Raw genomic sequence first — 26,455 nt, forward strand, 5'->3', positions numbered from 1 at the left:
TATATATATATATATATATATATATATATGGCAGGGTTCCTGGGTTGTATGATAATTCTATAGTTAATGTTTGGAGGAACCACAAATTTTTCCACTGTAGGGGTACCTTTTTCATTCCCCCCAGTACTGAGCGAGGGCCCTGTTTCTTCTTGATAGTGCTTACATTCTGTAACCACTGCCACCTGGCAGCTCTCAGAGTGTGGTGTCTGGGAATACAGTGTCTGGGCTGCAGTGTCTTGGGGTGCAATAACTAGGGTGCAGTGTCTGTGGTGCAGCATGTGGGGTGTGGTGTCTGGAAGTGCAGTGTCTGGGGTGCAGTGTCTCAGAGTGCATGTCTAGGGTGCAGTATCTGGAGGTGCAGTATCTGGGGTGCAGTATCTAGGGTGCAGTATCTGGGGTGCAGTGTCTGGGGTGAAATGTCTGGTGGTGTAGTGTCTGGGGTGCAGTGTCTCAGAGTGCAGTGTCTCAGTGGCTTATTTCATACTTCCCAATGAGTCATAATGTTAACCTCATTCATGTGCACACTGACTGCCATTTGTGTATCTATCTTCTTTGGAGAAACTTCTTGGGTCTTTTCTCCATTTTTCATTATTCTCCCGCTCTCTCCTTTCTCTCATATCCTTCCTGCCTGCCTTTCCCTTCCTTCCCCCCTTTCCCTTCCTTCCTCACTTCTTCCCTCCCCCTTCCTCCCTGGGGATGGCCTTCAGGGCCTTGGCCTGTGCTCTATCACCTAGCTCTGCACCCACCCCCTACTCTCTTTTGATCTGCACTTTTGATCTCTCTTCTCCAGTCTCCAGCCACTTGGTTGTGGCAGAGTCAGAGCAAAGGCTGAACCCATTGCCACCTCCATTGGCCTTGGGCAAGCGGCCTCCATCCTGGCTTCTGTTTCTTATCTATAAATGGGGTCAGGGTCCTCTTCTTCCTGCCAGGTTCAGAAGCTGAAGATAATGTGAGGTGGTGTGGCCTGGGACAGCCCCCATCACACAGGACTTCCTGTGATGATGGTTGTGTTCTTATCCCTGTGGTAGACTTCACATGCAGCAGCCTGGCCTGTGCCTTCTGCTGCTGTATGTTTTAGCTTCCCAGGGAGTTCTGAGATGGATGTTTGTCAGCAGAGCCCAAGGCAACCACACCAGTTTAGAGTTTGCCAAGGTTTATGCCTTTAAATTACCGTGTGCCAGCTCCAGCAGCAGCCGGCATGGCCTTCAGTGGGCAGCTAGAGCTTACTGATACACACTTCACATGGCTTGGGAGTGACCCTGAAGGCTGCTGAACCAGGCGCATTTGCATACTTGGGATGGAAGCTGAATGTGGGTGAGACAGAAAGGATGGCTAGAACCATCTCTCGGGAGCCCCAGCAGGGGCCAGTGTCTATAGCTTCATTTTTCCTGACAGCAGTAAGACTAGCTTGTGTTGGCTCAAGGTCTTGAAAGCTGAATTGTATTTGATTTCCCTTAGCTTGTCCCCTGCCCACCTCCTTAGTCCCTCCCCTTCCTACCTCCTTAGCCCCTCCCCTGTCCGCCTCCTTAGCTCCTCCCCTGCCTGCCTCCTTACCCACTCCCCTTCCCACCTCCTTAGCTCCTCCCCTTCATAACTTCTTAGCCCCTCCTAGGTCCACCTGCCATGTGCCCTCCATCCCAAGATGCTATGAAATGAAGTGTCCCAGCGGACAACAGCTTTCTGGATACTTTAAAGTTCACTTTAAAGCATACCCTTTCCCTCTTTGCTCCTAACCCCTAACACAGTCTTGATTCCTTTCAGTCTTCTCAGTGCTGTCAAGAGATAGCAGGTCCCACCTGAAGCCTCATCCCTCACTCAGAGCAGGTGCACAGATTCTCATTCGAATGAGTCTGTTCCCATGAGGTCGCAGATGCTCCCCGAGTTGCCTTTAGAGATGCAGTTTCTTTGGAGATGACAGCATCAGCCTGCGAACCTGGGGACCTGCCTGACCGTGGATCAGATTTTATTCCTGGCGTGAACTGGGAAACGGGTCTCTAGACAGAGCCAAAGCCATCAGCCACCATCAGGGCTTCTTATTTTGAAGCCAGCAAAGTGCCATGGAGCGAGACCTCTTTGATGTGATAATGTGAAAATGAGAATTGATTTTTTTTTTTTTTAAAGATCACTGCCATTTAATTAACCTGTGTGCTGGCAGCGGTTAGTGACAGACATTTAAATGAGTAGCAGACATTTAAATGACTCTCTAGGGCTTAGGGTAAGGGTTGGACTCGCGTCTCTCTAGTTAACAGAATGGGCTGTGTTTTCTTCGGGACCTCAATGAGCAAGGTCTTCAGCCCTTCTGTGTGCTAGGGTCTTTTACAACATGGAATATGGCAATGATCCCATTCCTCTAGAGTCCCAGTTGGCACGGAGTCAGAACGTATGAGCCATGAGCCATTCTGGCCCAGAGCTGGGTTTATGGTTTTATTGAGATGCTGCTATCCACCCTTTCTTTGCTTTCCTTCTTTCATGTTTCCCTGTTCCTTCCCCCGCCCTCTTCCTTTGATTCTTCCTCATCCTGAATGAGGATCCGCCTCCTTCATTCCCACCCTCATCTTCCTTCCAACTTCTTTCCTCTTCACTTTTTCCAAATTATGTGTGTTATCGTGGAGAGTGAGCCTTTTCATTGTAAAAGATACCCATCACATCTTCTTCACCATAAACCTTTATGCTCAAGTGCATCATAAAATAGTGAATATTCAAGCAAAATAGACATGCATTTATTCACATTTATGTTTAAATACTGTCTGTGTTTGAAAGCTCATATTATCTATGTTGCTTGGCAATTTGCATTCTTTATGAGTCAGTGTGCTTTGGGATTTTAGACAACTCTTCATTTGATGAGGAGCCACCAAACCTTAGCTCGTGGACGAAATCTGGCCCAAGTCTCTTCCAGTCTATAAAGTCTTAGTGGGGAACAGCCATGGTGTCTGGCTTAACTGTAGTTGTCAACTTGACAACTAGAGATATTTAGGCAGAGAGACTCAACTGAAGAATTTCCTGGGCCGGATTGGTCTGTGGACATGTCTGTGGTAGGGAGATTGACTTGATTGTTAATTGGTGGAGAAGGGTCCAGTTGGGTGGCACCATTCCCTAGGTATGTCCTGAACTGTATAAGAAAGCTAGCTGAGCATAAGCCTGTTTGCCGGGCAGCAGGCAGCATCCGCCATGGTTCTTGCTTCACATCTCTGGGTTTGAGTGAGTCCTTGTAGGTGATGCTTTGTGATATAGCAAACAGGCCTGCCTTCAGGCTTCCTGCCACTGATGTTCTCATCCTGACTTCTCTCAGTGATGGACTGTGATCTGAAGTGGAAGGCAGACGAACCTTTTCTTCTCCTAAGCTGCTTTTGGTGAGGGTGTTTGTTACAGCAACAGAGCTGAGCTAGCTAAACTATACAACACATGTCCGTTGTTTACATATTACCTGGGACTGCTTTTGAACTGGACAGTCGAGTTGGGTAATTGCCATGGAGACCAGACAGTTCAGGAGGCCTGTGACATTTGCTATTTGGACCTCTAGACCCTTACAGGAAAACAGTCTATTAGTTTCTGCTGTCATCACCCACCCCCTTTTCTTTTTACTGAGCACCTAGAATTCCTCAGCATAGCTGTGTGATACTTACGACTTCCCATTATTAAGATGCCTACTATTCTATGCTGTAAAATGAGGACTTGCCAAATGGGCTGGATCTGGGGTGATCTCGATGCTGGGAAAGAGGCTGATCTCTGAGCCCTTGCTGCGTAAGACTGCGATGGTCATAGCTGTGTGAGTGCGTTCTTGGGACTATCTCAGAGTGGGGGCTTGGCTTCCATTTCTTCTTGCCTTCTGAAATGTTCCATCCAGTTCAGCCTCACTGGCTAAGTGCTCAGGTTCTGAAGTCTGGTTCCTGGAGAGTCTGAGCAGATATTGTCCTCTGCATAGAACTTTGTTCTAGAACACTGGCTCGTTCTACCGGGTCGGTGATGATGGCTTAGGTGAGGGTCTCACTGTGGAGTGACCATATAGAGAGCATCTCTGAGGCATGGGGGACTTGCCAGAGGGCTAGTTGGGATTCGAGTGTCTGGAACCCAGAGGTCTGAGAAGCTGGGCTTTTGCTGGAGTCTAGCTTAGTGAAACTTTGAGCCTCTAATCTTTAGAATGAGGAACCACAGGGCAGGGGTGCGCCTCAGCAGCAGAGCACTGGCTTAGTGCTTGCAAGGCCATGGATTCTAAAACTAAGGTCTAGGAGAAGAGGCTGACTTGGTTGAAAGAAAGCAGGAAAGAAAAGAGATGAGGGAGGGAAGGAGAGATGGGAAGGAAGAAAGCTCACACAGCATCAGATGGTGCCCATTAGGGTAGAACCCCTGCTCACCCCTGCACAGGTGGGGGAAACCCCATCTGCCCTTCTTCTTCCAATCCTGCCAGCTCAGAGAAAACTCCCCCATCCACACAGAGAAAGTTCATGGCTAACATGTCATTGGGGGTTCTTGCAACACCCTCAAGAGTACCCGTCAAGGGGCTAAGTTTCCAACCACATTTGGATGAAACTGGCATGCCATCACCCCTCGCTCTTCAAATCCCTTTGTTTTAGCCTGGGTGCGTGACTTCACTGACCTCCACCTGTGAGACTGGTGAACCTGCCAGAGAGCGGCCTCTTAATAAACCTGCCTTTATCTACTTTTAATCTATCCTTTATCAGCATCATTGAGGGAGAAAGAAAAGCTATCAGTGTCAGCTCAGAGAGATAGCGAGGCCAGAAGCTGGCTCCAGCTGACTAAGCAGAATATGAGCCTGTTTGGACACTTGAGGGTCAATTTTCAGGATGGTTCAGAAAGTCTCAACCCTGGCTCACAGAGGTTCATCCCCAGGCTATCATAGGGGCTTCACGTAGCCAGAATGACCTAATAGGTTGTTGATGAGCCACTGCCAGACCTAATTAACTTCAAACACTTATTTCTCACTAGTGACTCACTACTCAGGATCCATTTCCCCCAGTGAGATTTGAGTGTGTCTGATTGGCACTTGGTGACTCGAGGAGACCATTGTCCTTTAGTGGGCATCTCTAACTGACCTGTGTAGGAGAGAGACAGTTCCCAAGTGGGGCAGGATGGATGCTGGCAGCCTTAAGTCACACATCTCCTGCAGGGCACACTTAGATTATAGGCTCAGATATTTAACGCACGTGTCTGGCTGAACAGGGAGACCTCTGTAGACGAAGGGGTCCGGTTTCCCTGGGCAACAGGCACACCCCTGTCCAAATTCATCCTAAATGATGAGGCTTCGTGGCAAGCTTGCTGACTGCATGCATCAAGTATATGCCAAAACTCTCACTTTGGGGAAAACACTGTTTCTCTATATAGGTTTGTCTGTTCTGGAACTCACTCTGTAGACCAAGCTGGCCTCACACTCAAGAGATTTGCTTGCCTCTGCTTCCCTTATGCTGGGACTAAAGGTGTGTGCCACTACCACCTGGCTCAACACTGCTCTTAATGGGCCACAATTCTTAAACTCACAAGAAAAAAAAAAAAGAGCCAAAGGCCTCTTTGGAGTCCCTTCAGGCTAGCCATGAGGGACCATGGTCACCCAGCCCTTGCTGCAATCCTTCATGCAGACTCATCTGCCCCACATAAGCAAAGGGCAGCCAGGGAGCCAGAGAGGTGACTCTACCATGTAAATAAGAAGTCTTGAGCTCAAAGATGCATGAATTCTAATGGGGTGAAGGTCACAGTGCTGAGCCTGAGGAGAGTGAGCTGCCTAAGAGAAAGAGTAAGCTGGGGAGTAAGGAACTCTAGAGAAAATCTGTGCTGAACCCCACAGTGGGACAGTGGATCAGGCCAGGAAACTTGGTAAGATAGAGTGGGTCTGAGTCCCTGGCATCTGGGCATCCTCCTGAGACGGCAGACAGTTCCCTGCCCCCTGCCAGATTCCTAGCCTGGAGGAACATATGACCACACTCCCCATGGGGGTCTCATAGCCCAAAACAGAGTTCTCCACTCTAAAGAGGTCTCTAGAGGCCCTGAGGGTTTAGCCAATAAGCCTCCCTTCCTAGACATTCCTCCCTGCAAAAGGTATTTAATCTCTGGTCCACCCTGAGGAGTTGGTATGCATCCATTTTCCACAATAAACAACCAATAAATGGTATGGATAAACATGGACTGTCTTATTCATGTCTTGAGGAGCATGGAGAAGGCCTTTGCCTACAGAGATGCATCCTAAGTCTCCCGTAGAAGGCCTCTCTATACTTCCAGACAACCATGGCTACCTTCGACAATGAGCTAGGCCGGAGTTTCCCATTTCCCCAGCTCTGGGTTTGATGTTGTCCTCGGCCCCCGACAGTCCTAGCCTCATCTCAGGCCCACAGACCCCTGATCCTTCGATTCCTTTTCTGTGTGACACCCCAGTGGTGACTGAGTGTCCGAGAGTAAGGGAACCCCAACTTCTGCAACCCACATCTTAGACTGTCTTCCCACCCCATGAGTGGTATCTCGGGGCTTCCCCAAAGCCCAGGACCCGACAGCAGTGGCAGGAGAGGGAGACACAGCCAACCACTCTCTGAGTTTCACCTCTCCAGTGGTATGTCCCACACCCCACAATTTATAGATGGGAAATTGAGCCCAGTGGGCGTTGCTGGCCCCAGGAGTCTAATCAGCTGCCCTGCATGGGCTGAGTGCTCCCAACCTCCACTGTCTTGGAGAAGCCTCACTGCCCTATGGGCTCTGGTAGAACCCACAGGACCACCAGATAAAACCCACTGGTTACACATGGTGGGCACATTCAGCCTATTTTGGATGCATTTGTGTGTGTGCAGGTGCACATAGGGGTTGAGGCCAAAGGACAGCCTTGGGTGTCATTTCTCAGGACCTGTATTGTTTTGAAACTGTGTCTCTCACTGATCTGTGCTTGCCAGCTCAGCTAGATTGGCTGACCAATCAATCCCAGGGCTGCTCCTCTCTCTTCCTCTTCCATACTGGGATTGGCAGCATTGGCCACCATGTCTGACTGTTTATTTATATTTAACATGGGCACTGGGATTCAAACTCAGGTCCTCATGCTTCCACTTCTTTGACTGAACCACTTCCCCAGTTCTAACTTCATTTTCTTCCTGAGGAGAAAAGGGAGGTGTCGGGAAATGCTCTACATAGAGTCAAATATTCATCCAACTCAAATAAGTGCTTCCGGTGGACTTGGGTGGGGAAGGGTCTTTGCCAGCTCTCACCTCAGCAAGGTAGCATCAGTGCTGTGCTTGCTTAGAGCGTGGGCCCTGGGTGCTGGCATAGAGCCGTGTCTGAGCAGCATGAGTCCTCTCTTGCCAGGAGTTCCAAACAAATACAACTCCATAGCGTGACTGTGATATATATTAGAACAAAGAGCTTTGGAGCTAGGCAGAACCGGGTTCAAATCTTACCTCCACTGCTTCTGTACTGTGTGACCTCAACCAAGTACCATAGCCTCTCTGACATCTGTTTGCTCACCTAGAGACAAGCCCCATCTTGAAAATGAAGAAGACTTATATATATGAAATTCTTGGCACAGAAGCAGGGGCCGGAAGCCATGCTGTTTGCAGCCGGATCCACCCCCATGCTGTTTGCTTTCTCCAGCTGGATCCACCCCCACCCCACTGACCTCCACCCCATCATCATCTTTCCAGTTTTTGGTATTAGTAAGCTGATGCCCTGCTCCACTCTCTGACCCCAAGTGAGGCCAAAGAGGATTGGGAAGAAGCCTGGTCATTTCTCTAGGGAGAGCATCATTTGTTGGGCTGACAGAAGCCTGGCCTTGTCTCACCAGCCCCAGGGAGACAGTGAGCAGAGACCTCTGAACCAATTTATCTTGGAAATTGTCTTTTTTTTCCTCTTCAGGCAGAGGGGGGAAGGGGGAACTTAGAAGAAAGCATCTAGCCAGATGCCTGGCGAAATCTGCCCCAAATCAGCCATCCTTTTTAATAACGAAGGTTGTCATGAGTCTCAGCTCAATCGGAAATGACAGGCTGTGTAAATATTTGCTCTGTAACTGATTTATGGGGTAGGAGACAACAAAAAATAAGATTACTCACTAATCATGGGGCTGTAGGAAGATCAGGAAGCCTAAATGCCAGGGTCCACTGCCTGGAAGGCCCAGGCCCTAACCCGGATCTGGACGCAATCTGAGGGAGAGATGAGGATGGGGTAGTTGGGTGCTCTGTAGGGGTATCCACCTTGGGGTACAGGCTTGTGGATTATTCTGTAGGGGAAGGTTCAGACAGCACTGCCTGTATCTGAGACCAATCTCTAGCCAAAAGCCCAGAGAAGAACCCAAGATAGGATATTTCTTGAATTTGACAGCTGGCTAACTTCTTGTTGGGATGGGTGCCTTGGAGAAATAGGAGCACACACACACACACGTGTGTGTGTGTGTGTGTGTGTGTGTGTGTGTGTGTGTGTGTGTGTGGCTATCTCTTACACCAGTGTGAGGTTGACAGGCTGAGGTAGAACCAGCATCCAGGTCAACACACCCGGCTCTTACTGAGTTGCTTTCTGAGTGGGGAAGGCCAATAATGAGAGTTATCATCTTTCTGCATATGAATTGTGTCTGCAGCATACCACCTAGCCTCTGGCATTCCTGGGTGTGTAGTGGCCCACACTCCCTTGTTCTGAACTTCCTGAAGGTTCAACTCTGTACATTGCCACTCAGAGCCAATAGCTCTGGTCAAAGTTCTATCCTCAGTACTGGCTTTCACCTCCCTGTAGCATCTAGGTATGTGCCCACATGAGCACGAATGTGTGTGTGTGTGTGTGTGCACGTATACACACACATGGACACACCCACACCTGCATAGTCCCCATGAGCATGACACACAGAAAGCTCATCCTTACCAGTCTCTTTTCATATCTGTGCATTAGGGTATCTATATCTATTATCTGAGCTCGGTGTCCATGATTAGCTGATTAGAAAAGCAGCTGTGTGCATTCAAACCAGGGTCCAAGCTGTAGAAAGTCATGGCTGCTAGTGATGGGGCTTACCTGCCCCAGGAGGAGGAAAGGAAGACCCTGGATGGGATCTGGGTATCAGGGAGAGGCACTGCCTAGCAATCTGTGGCTTTGAGTGACCTCTTGGATTTTCCTACTTACCAAAAGGTGGGTGAGGATCCAGCAAACTCCAGTGTGGGACCAGGGGGGGCATTGTCTACTGGGGCACCTTGTCTACTTTTGGAAAGAATCTTTGTAGAGTGTGTCCCTGATAGCCTAGGGGCCTCTTGCTGATGGCCTGCCACAAATGCAGTTGAATATGACACAGTTATTCCTGATGCTTCCAGGTAAATAATTTCCAGTCCTTACAGAAGCTATTTGGGAACTTCTACTCAACCCCGCCTTCTTCCATCTTTCTTCTGCACTTTCCCTCCAACTGAAAGCCACAAGTAATGGGGAAGAATCAGCAATTAATTTACCCCTTACTCAAACCTGGGCTTTGACCTACCACATAAATTTCAAGTGTGTATATTCAAAATATATATATTATATATATCATTCACATATTATATATGTTTTCATTTCTAGGGATTTTTTTTGAGACAGGGTCTCACTTAGCCCAGGCTGGCCTTCATCTCACCATCTCACTGTGTTGCCAAAGATGACCTTGAACTCTCGATATCCTGCTTCCACTTCCAGAGTCTGGGGATTACAAAATGCACCACCACATCTGGCTTGTGTGATGCTGGGGACTGAGACCAGGGCTTGGTATATGCTAGACAAGTGCTTGATAAACTGTGCCACATCCCTGGAGATTCTCTAGGAATTTATAGAGAACCATGTTTCATAGTGTGTCAATAGATCTTTGTTACTAGTGAACTTAGAGTATCTAATTGGGAAACAGAGCTACATCCTGTATTTGATCTTAAACTTGGAATGTCTTAAAGAAAGAACATGGAGTCACGGTGGACCACTTCTGCTGTCGAGGGCATTGCTTTCTTACTTTGGATAAAATAGAGCAAAAGCATTGCATATGCCACATATAATATGCCTTATTATTTAAAAACAGTACTCCGGTTACTAAATTGAAACAGGAGACAAGTCTAAAAGTAACAAGGTGTCTGTCTCCAAAATCTGCACCCCGTCACAGCCTGCCAACTGCCTCCTTGTGTGGATCCTTCTAGAAAATATAGATATAGATGTCCCTGCCTCAGCATGGCTCTGCTCGTGATTTTCCTAGTTTACAGTGGCGTGAAAGCAATTTGCCTTCAGCAGGAGCTGAGCTTGTGAGCTGGCTTCTCATCTCTCCATGGACTGGCAGGATTCAGTGTGATCTCCCTAAGCCGAGCAGTGGCAGTGAGCCGTGGTTCCTGTCTGTCACGTGTTCTTGAAGGGGACAGCTGCATTTCTGTGCTGGGCTGGGGAGCTGAGCTTCAGGGCTTGGTGGGGTGGGCATATCTAGTGCATTTTTTGGCCCAAGATAGTTTCACCGGACAGTGGTGGACACATTCTATAAGCAGAGGAACACTGTGCTCTTACTTATCTATAGGACACATCAGCTGAGGAAGCAAGCTGGGGTCTCCTTGTATCCCTCCCTATTAAGTCAGCCAGCTTGCTCTAGAGAGCTGGGTCTCTGCGGGCTACCCTCCACTCCCATAGCCCCACACTGGCCTAAGACATTATTGTCTTGTCTGGGTGTCCCTCGCAACAGTCTTTTCCTAATAACACCTTTTTTTTTTTTTTTTTCTGGTGAAGAAAATGGAACTCAGGCTTTGTGCATGCTTGGCAAGTGCTCTGACACTGAGCTACACCCCCAACCCCTTATGGGGGATTCTAGGCCAATGCTCTACAGCTGAGCCACACCTACCTATTCCAATTTCTCTTTAATTTTAAAAAAATTAAGATGAAGAATATTATGGGTGCTTGAGTGCATTTGTGTGTTGGGGGGGGGCATCATGCACATGCCACAGTGTGTGTAGAGGTCAGAGAAACAACATTTGAGAGCTGGTTTTCTCCTTCCACTGTGGGTTCCAGGGATCCAATTCAGGCCATCTGTGGGCTTGCAGGGGAAGCACCTTTACCCACTGAGCCATCTATCTCACCCCATTCCATTCTTGCCCCATCAGACTCCACTTTATAGTCCAAGTGGGGAGAAATCCTTTAAAAACACAGTCTGATGGCATCCCCCTCCAGCTTCCTGGGGCTTTTGGAATAGAATTCAACCTGTCTTCCAAAAATGGCAGAGCAGATCTGCAGCAGTCTGGTCTGCCGCCCCGCCCACACTCTGAGTTCCCTACCCTGGCTGTGTTCCTTGCTATGCCCTCCTGACCCCAGACCTTCCCAAGACTCACTTCTGCCTGACTCTACTTCAGAGCTCTACAGAATGCCACATCTGTCCTTTCCCAGGTTTACCACCATGCTCTTGGGTCTTATGGCCCCAGACTGGTTTGCTGGGTTACCTGGGAATGAATATACATCTTTTAAAGGTTCAGTGACAAGGGGCCATACCACACACACCACGTTTACTTCTCCATCCTTCCACTCTGTAATAAAAGTTGGTGCTCCCTCCACCCTGCCTGCAGCTCCTCCCCCTGATGGAACGGTGGTAATTTAATTGACCACTCCACTCTGAGGCACAGTGGAGATGCTTCCAGTCTCTGGCGAGGCAAAGTTAATTTTGCTATGACAGGGAGATAGAGATCTGTCAAGAGAAAGAGGAGAGAAGGGGCTGGGCATGGGGGGAGAGAGAGGAGAGAGGAAGGAGGAGTGGGGCAGAAGATGGAGGGGAAATGCAGCTGTTGATCTAGCAGTGAATCATTGTGGGGGTTCCCTCCTTCATTGTGGGAGTTGAAGTGGATGGGAGCAACCAAGTGTTGTTGCACCTTCTATAGCAGTGGCTGCTAACCACATTTGACTTTTAAAGAAGTCTGAATTATATTAATTAGTGAGTGTTATTGTTGCATGCACATGTGCACACCTATGTGCCCCAGGCTGTGTGTGTGTGTATGTGTAAGTCAGAAGACAAATCATGGAGATTAGTCCTCTCCTTCCACCATGTGGGTCCCAGCCATAGAACTCAGGCCATCAAGCTTGGTGGTGGTAGGTGCCTTTATCCGCTGAGCCATCTGGTTGACCCACCCATGGCTCTCCAGCTCTTTAAAGGGTGTCTGTAGTAACCAGTGGACAGGATTTTCCATTTTATCTTAACATTTGAGGTTAGTTGATGTTTTAGCAGCTTTGAGAAGCATTGTAGATTTAGGCTCCCTATTCTCTGGAAGGATTGTCTCGGCTCCTTGTGGCTGGGCAGTGGAGCGGGAGGAGTTGGGAAGAACACACCAATGTGGTCCTTGTTGCTGCTATTGCTACTAGGACTCTTCTGAGACAAGATGTTTTATGTAGCTCAGGCTGGCCTAGAATTTCCCTGCCTTGGCATTTCTGTTCAGCCCCTGCTTCCTTCCTTTGTTTGAACATCCCACATTCTCTCTGTGAGGGTTGTCTGGACACTAGCTGCCTCAGACCCTTTAAACCCTATGGATCTACTTTGTCATGGAGGAACCAACCATGCCTCCTATTTGACCTGCCAATTAAATCACAGGCTATTCCTTAGCCTGAGGCTCTGAACAGTCAAGGTTATAGAAAAGAGGGAGTCTTGGGAATCACATCCAGAGAGTCCTAGAGTCCTAACACTTAGTATTTGAGCATGTCTGAGCTCTGAGCATGAAGTCCCCTCAGTGGTACTGTACTGGGATGGGGTATCATAGAGTTATGTGGCCAGAGCTCTGGGTTAGGACTCTGGAGCATCCTATGACTTGATGAGTTCATCTGTACCATGGTCCTGTCCCCAAGGCTGACGCTGTTAGACTTTCTGTGTACTTCCCATCAAAAGTGGTATTTCAGCTAAGAGCGATGGTGCACACCTTTAACCCCAGGACTTGGGAAGTAGAGGCAGGAGAATCTCTGTGAGTTCAAGGCCAGCCTGGGCTACAGGTCCAGTTTTAGGACAGCCAGGGCTATGTAGAGAGACCCTGTTTTCTAAAAACAAAAAACATGGTATTTCTTCCCAGCATGCTTCTAGACCATGGAGATGGCAATGAATGAGACAGGGATGGAAAGGTCCAGTGAGATGGATCAGAGATTCAGGGCCAAGGACCTCATCATTTTGGGAGGAATAATTTGTTTCAAGCCTTGGGAGAGACTTTGAATGAAAGGATTACACCTCAAGTATCTTATTCGAGGACAGTTCCTACCCACGTCACACAGGAACAGTCGTTCTTTGCGCTGTCACTGTGGCCAGCAGACATTTGTGTGTGTCCTGAGTCAGAGGTCCAGAGCCAAAGTCTTCTTCAAGGGCGCATGCCTATTATCACTCAGCTTTGAGTGCTAACCTCAAAGCTCCCCACAAAGGACTTTGCCCCCTATCCAGAAGCAAAAGCTCGTCCCGACAAAGGGCAGAGGCCAGAGGAAGCTCAGTAGGTCCCAGCAGCGAAGTGGAGTATTGCCATCCAGTTCATTGGCTCCTTAGAACAATCCTGGTAGAAGTTATTTGTACCAGCAAAGACCTGGGGACTCAGAGAGGTTAAGCCACTTGATAAAGGTCACACAGCCAGTCAAGGGGTAAATACACAGTACAGACAGTATTAGAATGGTTTCCCTAATTTGCTAAATTACTGTGAGGTCACATTGGCCATTTCAACCTTTTAAAGGCCACACTCTGGGCGACCTAGAACACTCATGAGGCTCAGCAATGGCTGAGCAGTGGCTCTCTGCCCACTTCCAGGGCCCTTTGTGACCCCAAAGCGAACAGCAGAACAGCACTTCCTCATCACTTGGCCCCACTCCCCTTCCTGTCCTCCAGCCCTGGCAGCTGCCAGCCTGTTGCCCATCTCTGAGGACTTTTCCCTTCTGGTTGTTTATATAAACAAGAATTTGTGGTCCTAGCTTTCTTTCTGAGGCGGGGCAGCTCTGAGGTCCCCTCGTGTTAAGGCTGTGAGTCAGAACATCACAAGACTGAAGCGCATTTGATTGCCCAGACAGATTCCATTGCTGCACATTTGGGTTTTTTTCTGCCCTTTGGTGATTGTCATATATTGTCAGTGTTCATGGACATTTCTTGTCTGAAGACTTACTCCTCCCCCCTTTGGCTCATATCTATGTGGTAGAACTGTTGGGTTGCGCAGAACTCCTGTTCAACATGGTCAAACCATGGGCAGTGTTTTTTGTAGCAGCCATGCCCTTCATGGACCCACTAGTGATGCCTGTGGCTTTCCGGTCTCCTCATCCTCATCAGCTCTGGGCAGTCCTCTTGTGTTTGAGCCTGGCCATCCCATGGAGACTGAGGTCATACATAGCTTGTTATCATTTTGATTCATATTTACCCCCACTAACTCTTGTCAGCATCTCCATGGTGCTTGGTGGGTCTTTATATATCTTCTGCAGGGAAAATGTCTCCTTCAGGCCCCTTATTTACTCTTAACCTAGTTTTCTCTTTTTGTCTGAAAACCTCCTTTTCTAAGCCATAACTTTCTGGTGGAAATGAAAAGTTGTTGACTGTGAAGCCTCAGGTCAGGCTGGCCCCAGAAATACCATCAGCACCACTGCCGTATCAAGAGCATTGGCTTGCTGTCTGCTGCAGAGAGTGCCGGGTGTGCCTGGGGCGGAAAGCTTGTGGGGTGAGGCTGCTCCTCCTGTGGTTCACCACTTTAACCAGAGTTAGCTGTTTGTGGTGAGGTCTTAGAAGATCATGGCCAGGCTGTTCTCTTTTTTCATGCATCACATGATCCAAATATCTATGCTTTGACAGCCTGTTTCCTCTGAGCATCCTCCTGGAGATGGGGCAGGTGCCAAAGTTAAAAGAGATAACTTCACATCTGATTCACATGGCTGCCTGGTAGGAATGTGACTCAGGATGGCTTCCCCACTGCTCTGTCAGTCTCCATGTTCTTCTCTCCCATACTCTAGTCTTTCCTTTTTTATACCCATCTTTATATCCTATAGTCTTCTCCTTTCATCTATCCCTCCATCTACTCATCTATCCATCTATCCACCCATCCATCCATCTACTCATCCACTCATCTATCCATTTACCCATTCATCCACTCCTCATCCACCCACCCATCCACCCACTTATCCACTAATCCATCCACTTATCCACCAATCCATCCACCCACCTACCCATCTACCTACCCATCCATCCATTTATCCATCCATCCATCTATCCATCCATCCATCCATCCACCTATCCACCCACCCATCTACCCACCCACCCATCTACCCACTCATCCATCTGTCCATCCATCCATCCATCCACTTGACCACCACCTACTCATCTGTACCCATCTACCCCTTCCCCCTCCCTCTTTCCACTATTTCTTCACTCATCTCTTTTCTCTCCTCTCCCTTCTTTTCTCATCTTTCCTCTCATTTTCTTCTTTTATCCCTCACTCTCTCCCCCTCCATCTTCTTCTCATTCATTGCATCTCCCTTTCTTCTCCTTCTTCCCCTTCCCCTCCTTTCCTCCTTTCTTCCATCTGCCTGTCTGACAGTCATCTGCATACATCCTGCTCTCATGACTGTGGATTGGTAATCACACCACTTCTGGCATCTCCGTCTTCTAGTTGTTGCAAGACAAGGACAGCAGTGTTGCTTGTGTTGGCGGGACCTCAGTGCTTCGGGCTCCTGTGTTTGGGGTGGAGAGATGCTCACAGCTTTATGCTCAGGGGCTTACCCATGTCCTCTTCCCTTGCCGAGGCTGGTAGACAGTGGAGAGTGTTTTGGGCATTTCAGGTAAAGTCCAGCCTGGTTTCAATGCTTGGCTTCTTTCTTGGCTTTCTGCATGGCTCTGTGGCCATTGGACATAGCCAGAGTACAGCCATGCTCATGACAGGAAATAGCACACAGGATTTTCTAGGCCAGGCATGCCTCATCATAGACCGCCCTATGGTTGCATGTGGCCTTCTGAGAAGGGGCCAGGGTTCTCTCTCCATTGTCCAGGTGGGAAACTGAAGCACAAAAAGGGCATTTCGTTCTCAATGATTCAAGTCCCATCTTTCTGTCCCCAGTTGCTGTGACTTGGCCTTGGTGCATATGCCTTCTTAAATCCTCGCTGCTGGACACTTGTGAGCAGTGTGAATACGGGTTGTGACTCCTAGTTTTTCCAGCCCTAGGCAGGGATGTTACTGGATGTAAGCTTTTGTAAGGGTGAGTGTCTGTCTGAGCCCTGCAGCGGGTCCCTGAAGGGCAGTAAGTAGGGCTGGCTGCTGCCACAGGGGCACTGTGAGGGGTGGCTGGGCAGGCAGACACACTTGGCCTCATACAGAGAGCATGGCTTTTTTTTTCAGTGGCTTAGAGCCCTCTAGAATTGGCAGTTTGCAAGTAGGCTTTGCAGCAGCCACCAGGGGGAGCTCAGATCCATGCTGGGCTGATGAAACTGTGGGGCAGTAAATGGGAAGGCATTGAGAGACCAGCTCCTTGGGGAAGGGAGACACTTTTCAACCAGCGTATGAGGTGTGTTTTGTGCCACCGAGTGCTAAGCCAGGGGCTGAGAGATGTGATCATGGCATCTGTATGGTTTTTGTCCTCGGAGAGCCAGCAGTTAGGAGTGGGAGGCAGAGAATCAGAAAGTGGTGTGATATCCCTGGGCTACAGCCTTGTTCAGAATACTCACTTAAGCCGCACCTACTGTGTGCCAGGCAGCTCATATAAGCATCACCTACTGTGTGCCAGGCAACTCATATAAGCAGCACCTACTATGTGCCAGGCGCCTAGCCAGTTGCCAGGGATGGAACAATGAGAAATCCAGGGTCACCACCTTCAAGACCTACACTTTGCTGGGGAGATTATAAGTGTGGGGAAATTGGAAAATATGACCATACAGATGTGAAATAGCAAGAAAAAGAAGAAACTGTTAGCTCAGGCTGGTGGGAGTGGGGTGGGGATCTGGAAGGAGACACACCAGAACTGAGTTGCCAAGACAGAGATCAAAGAGGGTGAGCAGAGGTGATAACTCTGGGCTGTGGAGACAGAAGGGTTAAAGGTGAGGAGGCTACTGGGCCAGGGTATATGGGAGGATGGCTACTGGGAGCCATGGTTGGGAGCTGGGGGTTAGGATGGAGAGGTGAGGTTGTCTCAGAGAGTTAGAAGATGTTACAGATATGCTCACTTTTGAACTGGACCGTGGAGTATGTGTAGGAGTTTGTCAAGCAGGGAAGGCAGCAAAATAACAGGAAGTGCAGTCCCTGGGTGACTGGCCTCAGGGCGGTGGCACTGTAAGACTCAGGGTGGCACAGATAGATTGGACAAAGTTGTACTGAGGCCTTGGCAGACGCTTCTGCTAGGTTCTCCCTCATCTTATTTGCTCCAGTGTCCCCCTCACACAGAGAATGGTGGCAGGATGTCCTGCCTAAAGTGATTTCAATGGTTAAATGAGGGGACCCTGAAAGTCCTTGATTTTGTCTCTGGGGCAGAGCTAGCGCTTAGTTCTGAGCCGTGGTGACAGCTCCCGCTGTCACTAATGCTGTTAATATTCCCACTCTCCTGATTGATAAAGGGCGGGTTTTCAGACACTGTGTTCTACGAGATTCCCTCAGTTAGCTCCCAGGAAACCTCAGCCAGTACGGGGCCGGAACCCTCAGCCTTTAATACTTCTACCTCATCTCTGTCCCAGTGTGAAGAATCTCACTGGAAATTGAATAACTTTACCTCCCAGTGATGTTTACAAGGAAGAGGACCAGGAAAAAAAAAGAAAGAGAGAATAAAAAAAAAAAAATCCTCCTGAAGACCTGTTTTTTTCTTTTCTGTTCAGGACAGAGCTTTGCTTGGTAGTTTAGGCTGGCTTCTAGGTCAGCATCCTCCTGCCTCAGCCTTTGAAGTGCTGGGATTATTGGAGTACACCACCACACTAGCCAAGTCCTGGATTTTTGTTTTGTTTTGTTTTTGAGACAGGGTTTCTCTGTGTAGCCCTGGCTGTCCTGGAACTCACTCTGTAGACCAGGCTGACCTTGAACTCAGAAATCCGCCTGCCTCTGCCTCCCAAGTGCTAGGATTAAAGGCGTGTGCCATCACTGCCTGGCTCAAGCCCTAGATTTTATGTCAGGATTCAACCGCCCATAATTGCTAAGGTCCCTACCTCACATTTTTTTTTACATTAAAAATATACATTTTATAGTTATCTTTGTTGTTTTTGATTTTTATTGCTATGATAAAACACCAGGACCAAAAGCAACCTGGGAAAGAAATGGTTTACTTTAGTTTACACTCAAACAGCACAGTTCATTATGGAGGAAAGTCGGGGCAGGAACTCAACAGGGCAGGAACCTGGAGGCAGGAGCTGGTGCAGAGGCCATGGAGGGTGCTGCTTACTGGCTTGCTCCCCATGGCTTGCTTAGCCTGCTTTCTTATAGAGCCCAGGATCACCAGCCCAGGGATGGTTCCACCCACATGGGAGACTGGGCTCCTCCCCCCATCAGTTATCAATCAAGAAAATGTAGCATAGGCTTGCCCATAGGGCAGTCTTGTGGGGACATTTTCTCAACTGAGGTTTTTCTCTTTCCAAATGACTGTAGCTCCTGTCAAGTTGACATGAAACCATCCATCACTATGGCGCCTATACAATGTCACTCGAAAGACAGTTAACCATTAGTTTCAAGTCAATGTCATGTGATCATGTGGTGGCAAGACTGCTTACTGGCAGGAACGTTCTAGAAGACTAAGAAATGCTCAGTTACATTCCAGCATGCTTGGCCTCAGTATAAGTTGTGCTTGTGTTTGAAGGCGCACCACTGTTGCCAGGTGGGCGCCACTTATATTGATTGTGTAGACAGCACAGACAGATCCATTTTCTCCTCATTCTGCTTCCTTTGCAGAGCCAAGAAGAAGAGCAAACCCTTGAACCTCAAGATCCACAGTGGCGTGGGCAGCTGCGAGAACATCCCTGCCCAGCAGCGCTCTCCGCTCCTGTCCGAGCGCTCCCTTCGGTCCTTCTTTGTAGGCCATGGGCCCTTCCTGCCCTCCACCCCGCCTGTCCACACTGAAGCCAATTTCTCTGCAAGTAAGTCCCTGCTGGCCCCCCTGGCAGCACTGGCTGGGGTCACCAGACCTGGGTATACTCACCAGGTGCACGGGGTTTATGTTTTCTATCCTGCTTCTGAATTTCACAGGTCAAGGGGCATCCATTGCCTGACACCTCCCTCCTACCTGCACAGCTCCTGGGTCTCTAGATAGTTTTGAAGGGGTTGTGAATGGCACTTAAAGATGACCAACTGTCATACAGCCTCCGTATCTGCTCTCTGGCTCACAGGTGTGAAGGAATGACAGCTGAGAGTCAAGTTGGAGACATCAGAGGCAACAGCCATCTTTTCTCCCTTTGCTCCCTACCAAACCTCAAGGGCTTGTCTTGAGGTTTCTCTGTCCATGTGGGGTCTGGGATGACCTCATGCACATTTTATTGACTGGGGTTAACATGTAACATATAACTTTTGCATCTCTGCCATGCATAGGGGTTCAAGCCCAGTTACATGCAACCTAGGATTGATAGTCCATGTCCACTAACTGCTGCCAGAGGCATGGTGCTTTGTGGTTCAAGTAGAGACAGGAATTCATGGTAGCCAAGGGCTCTCTTCAGTGAGGAAATCCATTGTTCCCAACTCTGGGAAGGTCCAGTAATGCCTGACACACTCATGTGCAGGCTCTCAGTGCTGAACTTGGATCAGTTCACACACATGCATGGGTCTTGCTGCTTGCTGCAGGGGACAGCCAAGGGTCTCCCCCAGAAGGACACATGCAGATATCAATAGGAAAATATTCTGGTATATGACTTAGCCTAGTTCCTGGGCTGCTTGGACCCTGCCTCGAATCCACTAAAATGTCCAGGTTAGCAACAGAAGGCCAGTTTTAATTTGTCAAGAGAAATCACTGAGAAGCCAGAGATGGTACATGTGGTGGACCTGCATGGTAGTCAGAGTGTCACTTGGCAAGTGGTGACAAGGGGAGGGGACCATGGCCCATAGATCAAACAACTGGAGCAGAAGGTTGAGGTTCCTGTCCTGGCAAAAAATGTGGACTCTGTCAGAGAGGAGTACCTGAATTTGAGGCTTAGCCTCGAGTACTGCAGAACTCAAATGAGCTAAGAGTCTAATCTAATGGGCTAAGATGTTCTTAGTTGAACTTCACACTTCTTGTCTGTAAAATGGGCCAATTATTTATTGCCATACACATAGTGTGGGTAGTCCCTTTGTACAGGGTCTGTACATAGTAGGCACTTAATTGTGGCGCCTGTTTCTTTAGCAGTCCTGCCTCATGGTTAATTATGGCTGCTGCCATAATTCATGGCAGCATGACTCATGGTCCCTCCATACCCACGTCACTTCCCTGTAGCCCTCGGAGGCTTGGAATTTATCTTGGCATCAGGCTGATGGAGGCCTCCTGCAGCCATCTGTCCTTGGGCCTTAGTGTCCTCTGAGTGAATGTCATGGTGGCCCCTTCTGAATGGCTGACTGTAGCTCTGATCTATGGTTCTGCCCAGAGTGAAGACATCTGTCTATTTTCAGAAAGCCATGGATTGCCAATTTTGGGTCGTTTTTCTCATCCCACCACAGTCCCCCAAGTTCCCCTTTCCTCTGGTCTCCACTAAAGAGGGAGACAGGCCTATCTGCTTACCTGGGTTCAGCAACAGCAAAGACTGTTAAGAGGCAGCTCAGAGATCAGCATGGTGGTCCTCATACCTGTAATCTCAGCGCTCAGGAGTCGAAGGCAGGGGGATCCAGAGTTGAAGGCTAGCCTGGGCTATATAGCTAGTTCTAGGCTACCCTGGGCTACATAACAAGTTCTAGGCTAGCCCAGGCTACGTAGTGAGTTCTAGGCTAGCCTGGGCTACAGACCAAGAGCTAAAAGGCAGTCCTTCAGAGCATGGATGCCCTTTGGATAATTCTGGTGTTTGTACACAGAAGCTGTCGTCTGACCTTCCAGGATGAAATAAAACAACCCTGGTCTCTGGGAGAGTAAATCTCATAGAGTGTGTGCTCTGCCCTCGAGCTTCCCTTCCAATGCAGCCCCACATTAGCCTTCATTCTGTGTTTCCCGGGAATTTTCTCTTTCTATCTGGGTCTCAGTTTTCCCAACTATCTACTAAGAGACTCGAGACAAATACCTGACTCATTTAGAACACACTGGGGTTGGAGAGAACTCAGCTGCCAGGCACTGGTTCCCACTTGCTCTTCATGGTCCTCAGTTTTCCCATCTCCCCCAGCTTCACAGCTCTGTTCCTACAGACCCAACCCAGAGAGTCCTAGGGGCCATGTCCCTGGGACCCACAGGTTTCCACTAGTCCTTGTCTGTTCTGGTCCCGGTGTGTAAGTTTCACTAGGGTACTGTACCATCTTCATATCCCTGGTAATGACACCTGGGGATGCTGGGCAGAGCTGGCTGGAGTGGCTGGGCCCTAGAACCTCAGGGTGCCCAGCCTCACATGGATACAGAAAGTCCTCTACCTAAGTGCTTACCCTATTACTTTGATGTCAGGGTGGCCAGCAGGACAAAGAAGGGCACAAGAGTTTCAGCTGATGGAGTAAGGTTTGCCGACTGATCATGTTCATGGATTGGCTCAGATATGACAAAATGCAAAGTATCATGCTCCCATGCCTCGGCTTACCATGGGGTTATACCCTGATAAGTCCACTGTGAGTTGAGCATACCAGAAGTTGAAAGGGAGCAGATAGAGCAAATGTACCAAGTACCACAGCTTAGCAGATGGACTTGAACTCAGACCTGTCTCAGAATCTTGTCCAGGCATCCCCAAATATGTCTTAATGTGCTCGAACACACCCTTTAGCTCCAAGTTAGCTTATGCTTTCTGTTGCATAGCTTTCCTGGGAGTGAAAGCACAGTGGGCTGTGTGAATATGTTTCCCCTGCTGTCCTCTGACAAGACCTGTGAAGCATCACATGTCAGGGATAGCCTATGTCCTTCCTGTGTTGGTCAGGCATGTCTGATTGGGACTCCGCCTGTGGTGGTTTGTATATGTTCAGGGAGTGACATGATTAGGAGGTGTGGCCCTGTTAGAGTAGGTGTGGCTCTGTTGGATGGGTGTGGCCTTGTCACAGTAGGTGTGTCATTGTGGGTGTGGGCTATAAAAACCCTCAAACCAGCTGCCTAGAAGTCAGTATTCTGCTAGCAGCCTTCAGATGAAGATGTAGAACTCTTAGCTCCTCCTGCACCATGCCTGCCTGGATGCTGCCACGTTCCTGCCTTGATGATAATGGACTGAACCTCTGAACCTGTCAGCCAGCCCCAACTAATTGTCATCCTTATAAGAGTTGCCTTGGTCATGGTGTCTGTTCACAGCAGTAAAACTCTAACTAAGACAGCTCCACACACCCATTTTTTTTTTTTTTTTTTAGCCTAGCAAGTCATGAACGTGTGGCTCTTTGTAGAGTTGTCTCTGATCCCAGCTGCTGTAGATGAGGCTATATCTAAATACCCTTAAAACTCGACTTCAGATCTAGTGTCTTCCACCTACAGAACATAGGGAAGGTAGGGGCAGGGCTGCTACTTAGAGCTCTGTGTCCTGGTAAGGGGAATTCTGGGAGCTGTTTGTGCATGTGGTCGGATGTGGTGATAATACCAACAGCCATTGGTGTTCACTGTGCAGTGACGGCGTCACGGGCTTATGCAAAGGCCCTGTTTCATTCATGTGTCATGACCTTCTAGAATGTTGAGACTTTTATCATCCCCTCTCCAGAGATGAAGAAATGAGGCTGAGGTTGGGGACCTGGCCAAAGGTCATAAGGTCATGAAAGCAGGAAGGAGCCAAGCATTCTGCAAGGCTGCCTTTGGGACCCTTCTGCCTCTGTTTCTTTGTGTTTTGGAGAACTACTAGGTGGTTTTGTGGTAGATGTTAGCACACTGCATCTCTGTGTGTTACCCCACCCATACCCCAGGCTCTGCTGTTCATATTCACTGCATCAATGGATAGGCCCAGGTAGTGGCCATCCCTGATGGGGGCAGGCAGCTGTGGAGAGTGGCTCTGGGCAGTTTCTGTAACTCACCCATCCTGACCGTCTTTTGTTGAAACAGAGGAATGGTCTAGCACTCCCAAAGAGCTCAGGGGCAGGGGTGGGCTGGGGTGGGGTGGGGTTCCATGTTAGCTACTGAGGCCTTCTCCACCCTTTAGGGCAACAAAGGGCTCTGTGACTCCCCTTCCATGATCATCATGACCACAGCTGGAATCCTTCCCCTTCAGCTGATACCTTGGAAGATGCTGTGCCCCATCCGAGATGTCCCTCCAGCTCTATAGGCATCACTTCTATATGCAGTTCCTATCCCTTGTCCTGGAAACAAGAAGAGAGTTGACCACTAGCCAAGAACTCGACCTTGTGCATACCTGGAGGCTGAGTCAGATCCTGGTGTGACAGGGGGCGGTGGTAGCAGGTGGCAGTAAAGGTGATGAAGCTGAACGGACGGCCATGTTCCCACAAAGGCAACTGCTAGGGTTATAAAGATACCCAGGATGGGGCTGATTATATAATGGGGTTTAATGAGGCTTGAAGCCAAGGCTCATTACCCCTGGAAGAGGGGGAGGAGACGTGCGCATCTCTGTGGAAACTGGCAGCCTGAACCACAGGCCCATCTTACAACAGGGACTGATCCTACTTTGGGGAGACCCTGGCTCAGGGGAAGCAACTCCAATAGGGAATATATATCCCATAGGGCTAACCCAAAGGGTTTTGCTCACTGGGAACAACTAAATGGTGATGCTGACATTGGTACCTGGGTCTAGTCTCTGTGCTGGCTTGTCAGACCCAGGAGTTGTTTGGCATCTAAACCTAGCTTAGACTTCCAGGGTCTGAGGCTTCTATTCCCTGGTCCATTCCACAAGGCCCAGGATCATCTGCTTTGTAGGCATGAAAAGTTATCTACTTTGGAATAAAACAATATACAGCTGTTTGTCACATAAAGCCCAGCGTGCTGCAGATATCACTTGCTCCATCCCGTTTCCAGGAAGCCACATAGAACTCTCTCTGTGTCTCTGTCTCTGTCTCTGTCTCTGTATTTCTGTCACTGTCTGTCTGTCTGTCTATCCCCCAGTGCCTCTCCTTGCCTCTGTCTGTATCACACTCTCCGTGGCCACTTCAACCTTAGTGATGGCCAGGGCTTCTATCTTCAAAGTGTGTCCTAGATGGCCCCACCGTCAAGAGCCACACACAAACATCTGGTAGAAATGTAAATGTTTGCTGGGTGCAGCAGCACACCGGTCACCTCTATATTGGGGGCGGAGGCAGAGGCAGGAGGATCCAGAATTTGAGACCAGTCTAACCTCCTTAGCCAGACTCTCCCCCAAACAAGCAAACACATGTAAAGCCTTTCTGTTGTCCCTTACCCAACATCTACTGAATGAGGGGGAAACCAGGGATGGGGTCTCCCTACCCCTACCCGGCAGGTTCAGCAAATCAGAATACCTGGGCTCTTTACGTTTTGAAATGTCGTCCTCCCTAGATACCGGTTTCCGTGGGCTGAGTCGGCAAATTCAACTGAGAGTAAAAGTATTTAAACTCATTGACTGATCTGCTCTGAACAGGCCCACGTTTTGCTTGTCAGTTTTTTTCTTAAACAACATAGTGTGGTGCCTCTTCTACACACTTGGATGCTCTGCTTGGTGTTGTAAGCAGCCAGAGCTGATGGAACATCTACGGGAAGGTGTACACAGACACTGGGCAAGCATTAACAATTTTGGTGCCCACAGGTTTTGATTCCGTGGGATGGATGCTCTGTGGATACTGAGGGAGAAATTGACTTCAAATGTACAGAAAAGTTGCTGTGGAGATGCTGAGAGCTTCTGTGCCCCTGCACCCTCTCCATCTTTATCATTTCTTTGTATTTGGTCCCCTTTCTTCCTCTCCCTTTCAGTTTCCCAGACCGTTGGAGGCGAGGCAGCATGGTTTCTTGCCTTTCCACATAACCATATAGAACTGCCCAGTGCAGTAGTCTTGACTCTATACAGGTCTTGTCAGCCAGCTGCACCCCATTCTCAGCAACTACCCTAACTGTGGTTTCCCTCACTGTTTCCTGCGGGTGTAGGATCCATTCCACGGTGACCTGTTGCATGGACCTAGGAGTCTCTCACCATTCTTTGCTGCTTGTGACACTGGCGTCTCTGCACAGAAACACAGTGGTGCCTCACAGTGTCCCTCAGTGGGGTCTGTGTGACAGTCCCCTGTGCTGGGGGCCTCAGCTGTCTGCAGGGGAAAGGATACCTGAAGAGGTGGTGATGCACCCTGTCTATGGAACTGTAGATCTCTGTAGGAGTCCCCATGGGGCCATGCTAGTATTATGACCCAGGGTTCAATCTCTATAACTGACGACTTGTGAAAGAACTGGCTACCCCAGGGTGTCCTCTAACTCCAACACTGCAAGGTGGTGCATTCATGCCCAGCCCTTTGACACCTCTCCTCTCTAATAAACAAAAAGATGCAATAGAAAAAAATTAAAATAAAATCCCAGCCAGGGTCACAGCAAGATGGCTCGGTGGGTAAAACAACACTTGCCACGCAAGCCCAATGACACAAGTTCGATCCCTGGAACCCACACAAAATGCTGGGTGTGGTGGTGGCCATCTGCAATTCCAGCATGCCTTTATTAAGATGGGAACTTGAGACATGAGTCTTGCTTGGAAACTCATGGGCCAGCTGGCCTGGAGTACACTGTGGCAGAAACAAAAGACCCTGCCCCCAGAAGGTGGAAAGAGAGGTTGATTTCCTAAAGTGGTCTCTTGACCATGTGCTCGTGGGTACCTGTGCTGGACCCTCCAACTGACCCTTTCAAAACAAATAAACAAATATTCTAGCCTCTGATGATAAAGGTGTTTCCACCACCCAGCATGAGCAGGCACATCATAAATGCAGCCTGCAAGATGCATTTGAATTGTGGGTGACCTTGGGGCTCTCACTGATTTTTTTTTTTTTAAGCCTGTTTTCAAGTATTGTCTGCATCAGGAATCGCCAAGTCTAGCTCCTCAGTTTGCAGACTGAAACTGAAGCCAGAAAGTAGAACGAAGGCCAGACAGTAGGAAGGACTGCCCAGGGTGACCAGGATGAGGCTGGAGCATCTATTCCTGATGCCCATTTATGAATATTCTTCTGAGAAGATTGACCAACATCTCTGTCAACCATCACTCAAAATGTTTAGCAGTGAGGCAGTAGGAACAAAGATATGGGGCCTCTGTTTAGCCAGTAAGGCATTTTGATTTGTTCAGGGCTGCTGCTGCTGTGTGTATGTGTGCACATGTGTGTGTGCATGTGTGTGTGTGAGAGAGAGAGAGAGAGAGACAGAGACAGAGAGATAGAGAGATAGAGACAGGGAGAGACAGGGACACACACATACAGAGAGAGGGAGAGTGAGAGAATGAAAGAGAGAGAAAAAGTGAGTAAGAGAGAGAGATTGAGAGAGAGAGAGTGAGTGAGAGAGAGAGAGCAGGCACATCCCCTGCAAGGCTACTTCCTGGTTCTTATTAACTCTTTTCCTCTTACCTTGTCTGCCCACA

General features: G+C 48.9%; 1 protein-coding gene across 2 annotated transcripts in view; it reads left to right on the forward strand.

Moving 5' to 3' along the window:
• Ksr2 (kinase suppressor of ras 2) overlaps window positions 1-26,455 on the forward strand; it is a 369,325-nt gene that overhangs the window by 190,842 nt on the left and 152,028 nt on the right. For both annotated transcript variants that reach the window (XM_031337631.1, XM_031337630.1), the window contains exon 5: window positions 18,786-18,970. In XM_031337631.1, coding sequence (XP_031193491.1) covers window positions 18,786-18,970 — 185 coding nt within the window. The remainder of the gene's footprint in view (window positions 1-18,785; window positions 18,971-26,455) is intronic.

Source organism: Mastomys coucha, unplaced genomic scaffold (genome assembly GCF_008632895.1).
Source record: "Mastomys coucha isolate ucsf_1 unplaced genomic scaffold, UCSF_Mcou_1 pScaffold22, whole genome shotgun sequence".
Lineage (NCBI taxonomy): Eukaryota > Metazoa > Chordata > Mammalia > Rodentia > Muridae > Mastomys > Mastomys coucha.